Raw genomic sequence first — 7,500 nt, 5'->3', positions numbered from 1 at the left:
ACAAGTATGGAAAACACTTCTCCACATTTTATTCTTGAAATACCAAAACAGATATTGGTTAATGATACTTAAAATATACAATACCAATGTTGAAATATTGAAAGGAAGTCATAATTATACATATGTTAGATAGACAATTTTATATATTTAGCAGTTTTACTTCTGTTTTTCTAAATATTTTTCTTAGTGTACATTTGTCTTTATACAAACATTTACATTTATGATTATGTATTTAATTACTTTTATGGATACCATGCTATTACACACACAACATATCCCTAATGTTTTGTATATTCTTAATGATACCTTTCATGATATGTTTATTTTCTGAAAGATTTATAAATGCAAATTATACTGAGCATAATGGTCTGTGTTTGTTAACATTTTAAACTGCTGTAAGGTAGTTTTATATGGAAACTATAGATGATTCCATTATTTCAGAGCAGTAATCGTGGGAACAAAGCAGATTGGAAGGTTTGACTTTGAGAGCTGATCAGAAATAGAATACTCATTTATGGAATTCTCAGGTAATTGTATATCCTTTGTCTCCTTATGAAAAGAGATATTTTGATTTATTAAAAGAAATATATAGTAGATGCAAGAAATCTTATATGGTATATTGTATTAGACAAATATGACTTGTATTTTTTAGATAAGCCTTTAGAGAAACTATAGATTACTATATTTATTTGCCTACAAATTTCATTAGCTTATGAAAAAGCAACCAAGATATTGAATGAATTATATAGAAAAAGTAAGAGTTGAAAATTATTCTAATTATTATTTCATAAGAAAATACTATTTTTTTCAACATAACTGCTGCAGTCTAGAACATGCATAGGAAATATAAGTATCTGAATTAAAGTTTTGTGATGAAGAAATCAAAACAATTTGGAAATTTCATGGCAAGCTTGCAACTCACAAAAAATAACTGTTTTATGGTGCATCAGTAAAAGCAAATACCATAGATTATATAGGAAAAATCAAGATAAAGTATTGGCCTCATTATTTTTAACAGTAAAAAATTGAATCTGATTTTCTGCTAGGTCAGATACCTGTAAATCATAATGCCTTAACAACGAAAGCAAGTTTAAAATACTTTAGTATGAGTTGTTTTATATGTTTTAATTATCAAAATGGACAAAGATTTGAGGCTAATTTCTATGGTATTATGTAATTCAGCATTTGGCAACTCCTTGTCCTATTGAGAAACATTTCTCAATTAAATTATTATTCAAAATAATACAAAAAAATGTACCAATATTTTATGTGGGCTTCATCTGCTTGGAGGAAGGAGTATACTATGTTTACCGCTCTGTCAGTTGACAGCAGTAAGCCTAGCTATTTCTTTACATCTTATGAATATGATATCATTTTGATGTTATGGTACAATATATGATACTGTAAGCTAGATATTTGTGTCAGTGGACTTCACTGTAATTACACCTGCTAACCATTTACTGAAGGGTGTGACCTTGGCTTTCTCACTGGTTATTTGAGTGCAGGGTTAAAGTGTTTCCTAAAGTTGCTTTGTGTTTACCTTTTTGGTAATGATTGAAATGACAGGTTATTAATGCTGTTTGCAGACAGATTAAGAGAGAGATTGGATTCTAGATAAAATTGTGATTTTCATTAAGATAGAAGGAAGCAAAATGTCTTTTTAAGGAGATGGATGAAAAAGAAGGAAGTAAAATAGTGTTTTTTAGAATATATAGAAGAGGAGCAAGATATTTTCCACAGTGGTATGGATATATTAATATAAAGATGGAGGCAAAATACTTCCATAGATATATATAGCTTTCTGTTAATTTTAGTTTTCTCTTTCCTTTTGGTAGTTTGCTCTGTACTTTTAACCCATTGGTGCTTGGTAATTACACCATCCACTGTTGCTTTGTTTTGTGAATGTATAAATAAATGGCTTTACAAGTGCATAGTCACAAAGGAGTTAGATACATGATATAGTTTCATTATTATTTTTTAATGTTATTGATACCATTATTGTAATTTTTATTATTATTGGCAGTAAAATATATGCAATGAAAATCTTTCCAAAAATCACAAAAAAGGGTAAACAGGTGAGAACAGATATTACTAATAATTGACTCCTTGGTGACTAAGCTCTTGTGGAGCCATCTATATGTAAGCAAAATGACTAAACAATTCAAAGTGGACATTTCATACATGTACATGCTGTCATGGCATCAATGGGTTAACTATGTTACTGTGTTTATCTGTTTATTAATGTATTGAGATTGAAGTTATGTAAGGTGCAGTAGAATGAATAATAGCAGCCTTAAATTTGAAGAATTTGCGTGAGATAGTGTTTTTGGTTAATATTGTATCAAGTGTATGTTGTAATTGCAGTTGTTTATTATGTGGGTGCACATTTTGATTTTCATGTGATAATTCTTCAGTTGCTGCATAAGATAGAGGCAAGTTATAGGCAGTATCGCTATAAACTGACCTTTTATGACCATATTTTAATAAAAAATAACCATAATGAAAAATTGTGAATATTAATGCTACTTTACAACAGTGTAAATTAAAATGTTTCTGATTTTAAGACAAAACACTTTGCCTTTGCACTAAGATTATGTACACAGGGTTTTTAGGGTGAGAATTCTAGAAAAAAGTAGTGTTTTTTTTAGATAATATAGTAACCTAAAGAGGAACTGAATGGGAATGATGTATATAAAAAATTAAGTCTTAAAGTATTCCCAAATAGGCAGTTGGATTGACATTGTCTGAACAATGTCTGGAGAATGTGTAGTACAGTAGTGTGTAATTCTATGTTATTTTAAAAATGTAAGGAAAAAATTAAAGAATAAAAAATAATTGTTTCAACATTTTGTAATTTAGCAAATTTATCTTTTACAGGTTGAGCTGATGGAATCCCTTTTTGCACAAATAAAGCATCACAAGAACTCAAGGATTACAAAATGGGTAAATGGATAAGAGTAATGGTAATATAGTGACATTAAAGACCATAGGCACTTAAACAGTTCAAAATGTTTGTCCTAATGGACAATGCAAGTGCTCATCACACAAAAGAAGGAAAGAGGCCTGAAAGTAAAATACTGGAAATAAGGAACAATGAGGAAATTAATCGTCCACTCTATAGCCACATCGCAGAGCAGAATATTCATCTCCGTGAAGCTTCGTCGTCTGAGGTTCATAGGGGAAATATTTTGGCTGAGGCATATGTCACTCCTTTGTCATGCCCTAGCAAGGAGCCCCTCCCAAACACCTGGATTACTTCAGGGACCAGAAAGAATGAGGAACATATGAGGAGAAGTGTTCCTGTTGATCCCATTCAGGAAAGGCTTGTGGAGAATGTTCTTCCATGTCCAGTGCCACAGCAGAGAGCTGAAGAACATGGACAGATTCCTTCTATTTCCCAACTGCTAAGCATGAGTCATGGACACGGAGACCTTTATATGGCCATGGATTCAAGCACAGCAAGAGACCCTTTTATTCCCATGACAAGTGATTTCATGAATCCCAGTGGACTTGGCATCCAAAGAGCTGGCTATGAGTTTCAGATGCTGGAGAGTGAGCATGTTCCGAACGAGAGATTAGTTGAGTTGCAGCCGTTTCAAGAGAGACATGTTCTGGGGGCTGGAACAGAGGTGTTGGGCATGACTTGTAGAACTCAAGACATGAGGCATTATGAAGTTGATGGTAGATCAAGAGGGCATTACATAGGGAGGGAGTTATCTCAGGAAGGCTTTTTAAAAGTTGGACATTTTATGGAAAACAGAAGTGATTTTGCCAGTGGAGTGCATGAGGCTGATAAGTCAGAGAAACTGATGACTAATGTGGGAAGTGAATCTCTTACTGATTGGGCTACTGATGCTAGTACAAATGCCAGTATTGCTCAGAGAGTGGCAGATTGCAAGAAGTCTAACAGAATGACTGGTTGTATAGTAGAGAGACAGAGTTCGAAAAAAGTGAGTGATAGGCTGCACATGGAGTGGAGCCAAGTAAGAAGTGATGAGATTGGTGAAGATTCAACGTACAAATTTAGTGAAGGTAATAACAGGCAGGATGTTAGCCATGAAGGAACTAAAGGAAGTGAATCTCAAATACCAGTTGACAGTGATGTGGTAAAACTTATAAGCAATGTAAATAGCAATCCGCCCAGCCATTCAGTTGGCATAGAAGAAGGTGCTGCATTACTTGAGACAAATTCAGGTTTGATTGTGAGGAAAGAAGAGCCTAAGGGTGTAGAGTTGGATGCTCAGAATACAGGCCCAAGCAGTGATGGTGATGAACTCATAAATGATGTTGGTGCTGATGTGACCTTTGAGGAGAGTAAAGAATTGATTCTAGAGAATTATGAAGCTAAAACAAAGAACGCATGCAAAAGCCATAAAAAAGTGAAAGGCAATACCTTTGTAGTAGAGACCAGAAGTAATATGATGCCTGTAAATGGTCCTTCAATGAACGGCCAGCGTATGATGCCTGGTACCTGGCGCAAGAGTAAGCGGAAAAAGAAAAACTTCTTTTATGAGAAGCGCAAACAAAACAGGAGGAAAGAGTGCATGGTTCCAGGATGTTTTCTGAGAGCCTGCAGTAACAGGTTCGTAGAATTCCCAGAAGATTTGGAGAAAAGGAAAGAGTGGGCTGTGAAAACCAAGTTGAATGAGAAATTTCCTGATGTGGATCCTCTGGTGCCTTTGCCCATTCGAGTAGGTCTGTGCATGGGACACTTCCGGGAGGATGACTTCAATGTCATACCACGAGGAGAAGGAAAGGTTTGCTCATTGAAAGATGGAGTTGATCCCAGCATTTTCCCCTGGGTTGAAAATGCTGCATCCATGAAGACTGGCATGGATATTTTCAAGGGCAGCAAAGCTAGCCGTGAGGCAAAGCTGCTCACAAGAATGAAGAGCGAGTTGGACAATATGCTTAACCCACCAAGTCAAAGTGAGTTCATCATTCACACCTACCAGCCTAGAAGAAAAAACATTGTGCCTCCTCTTAAGATTAGTCTGAGGGCATGTGTTGCAAGTGCTAAGAAAAAAAAGAAAAAGGCAGCTAAGGCAAAAAAGAAGCACAATCGAGAGAGAAAACGAGAGAAGGGGTATGATGTCATTTCCAACGAAGATCCACTCTATGACGTCAAAGTTGAAAACTTTGAGAACTTTGATGAGGATATCATGGAAAGAGAGCCGAGCATGGAGGGCCACAGCCTGAGCTCATCTACTGATCAGGGAGCTCAGGTCTTCAGCGGCCTCAATCATTTTCTGGCTCCCTACTTTAATGGCACGTCCGTCAATGAACACCCAAGCCCTGACATCTTAGGATCAGTTAATGTGCACCTCATAGCAACATGTGTTCAGGCAGCTATAAGTCCTATGATGGCAAGATTGGAAGCTTTCCAAGAGACTGTTGAAAGCAGGATGGAGCAGCTAGAGGGCAGAGTCAGCACGCGTCTGGAAGTCCTTGAAGAGAAGGTCAGTATTTGCCTGGAAAAACTTGGCCAGGTTGTGCCAAACACAAGACAAAGAGAAAACTTGGATGCAGAGAACATAGGTGCTCTTGCACCTCAGGAGGATCCAATATCAACGGGAACCCTTGAAATGTCAGACTTAAATGCTTGTGAGGGGGAACCAGCTGCTCAACCCCAACTCACAGAGGATCCAATTCAACCTCTGGGAGATGAGGATGTTGCTGAAGCCGATGCATCTCCCATTGCCTCGGGAAGTGGATTCACAGATTCATCGATGCATCAGATGGAGATGGATCTCAAACCTTTTGCCATTAGTGAGAGGGAATATGAGATGATGGAGGGAGAAGATTTGGAAGTACAAATGAACAATGTACCTTGATACTCAAATTTTGAAGTGCAATTTTTTTTCATTTATGAAAATGAGAACTCATTTTGTTAATCTTAAAACTAGTCATATGTCACAATAATGTTTGGTCATAGGAATATTATTGGATTATAAACATAGAAGAAAAGTATACTGTCAAAAAATATATGAATTCTTTGATACTGTTAATCAAAATTTACTTTGTAGTTATGGAAAATTATATTTGTGTGTAATAGAGGAAGTGTGTGGTTGAGTAAATTATTGACAGAATTGATTGATGGAACAATCAAATTAGTGAGTGAGTGACAGAGTGATTGTTTGATTGTTTTTTTAAGTAATATATTTAGTGAGAGAGTGATATAGTGAGAGAGCAAGTGAGTAGAGTATTGAATGAATGAGTAGATGAGGGAGTGAATTGAATGGATGAATGAGTGAACGAATAAATAAGTTATTAAATAATTGAGTGAATGAGTGATTGGCTGCATGTGTTTGTTTTGCAAGCAGTGATTATGTGAGTTTTTTATGCAATTTCTGAATGGAAATTCATTTTAGGGTATATTCAGCTGAGTGTATTTATTCTCTATTTTGTAAATGTTTATATATGCATTTATATCCTCTCTTTTGAATACGTGGAAGTAGCTCTGTATACTAGAAAAAAATAGATATAGAGTTTCTCAAAGCAAAATTTACATTTCTCAAATATTTCTCAAGCATTTAGTTCTAGATGAAAGATATTTTCAACTTCTGTTTGCTCCTCATCTGTTTATGTCATTGTATGACATGGAAGAATGAGTATGCATACAACATGTAAAACATATATATATGTATATATGTATTTATATGTATATGTATATGTATATGTATATGTATGTATGTATATATATGTATATGTATGTATATGTATGTATATGTATATATATGTATATATATCTGCACACACACACACACACACACACACACACACACACACACACACACACACACACACACACACACACACACACACACACACACACACACACACACACACACACACACACACACACACACACACACACACACACACACACACACACACACACACACGTATATATATATATATATATATATATATATATATATATATATATATATATATATGTATATATATATATATATATATATATTTATATATACATACTTTATATATGTTTGTGAGTAAACTTTAGTGGGTATGTGTATTATTAATGATGAGTGATCCTAACAATGTTTAATGTTATATTTCTCAATGATTTGGAGCATTATATTGTTTTAACATTACTTAGGCAAGTAGGTATATAACATTCCAGGAGGAAGGGTTTAATACAGTCTTGTTATATACTGTAGAGTAGTTGGTTTTATTATCAATAGATGTAGATTTTTATATATAAGTTCATATAGAGTGAATACAAGGAAAAATGTTGTGTTTACTTAACCCTATGTAACAGGTCTTCTGCATTCATTTTGTTTAAACCATAGATGGGAAAAAAGATAGATAGATAGATAGATAGATAGATAGATAGATAGATAGATAGATAGATAGATAGATAGATAGATAGATAGATAGATAGATAGATAGATAGATAGATAGATAGATAGATAGATAGATAGATAGATAGATAGATAGATAGATAGATAGATAGATAGATAGATAGATAGATAG

At 34.5% G+C, this 7,500-nt stretch overlaps 1 protein-coding gene across 2 annotated transcripts in view; it reads left to right on the top strand.

Moving 5' to 3' along the window:
* Nucleotides 1–5,975, top strand: part of LOC113817802 (uncharacterized) — a 6,725-nt gene extending 750 nt beyond the window's left edge. Inside the window, exons 2-3 of one of the 2 annotated variants that reach the window (XM_027369899.2) lie at nt 442–527; nt 2,878–5,975. In XM_027369899.2, coding sequence (XP_027225700.2) covers nt 3,009–5,834 — 2,826 coding nt within the window. In that variant the 5' untranslated portion in view covers nt 442–527; nt 2,878–3,008 and the 3' untranslated portion in view covers nt 5,835–5,975. The remainder of the gene's footprint in view (nt 1–441; nt 528–2,877) is intronic. The other variant, XM_027369900.2, reaches the window with a different exon arrangement.
* Nucleotides 5,976–7,500: the final 1,525 nt, after the last annotated feature.

The sequence above is a fragment of the Penaeus vannamei genome, chromosome 36 (assembly GCF_042767895.1).
Source record: "Penaeus vannamei isolate JL-2024 chromosome 36, ASM4276789v1, whole genome shotgun sequence".
Classification (NCBI taxonomy): Eukaryota; Metazoa; Arthropoda; class Malacostraca; order Decapoda; family Penaeidae; genus Penaeus; species Penaeus vannamei.
This window is presented reverse-complemented; position numbering and strand designations above follow the sequence as displayed.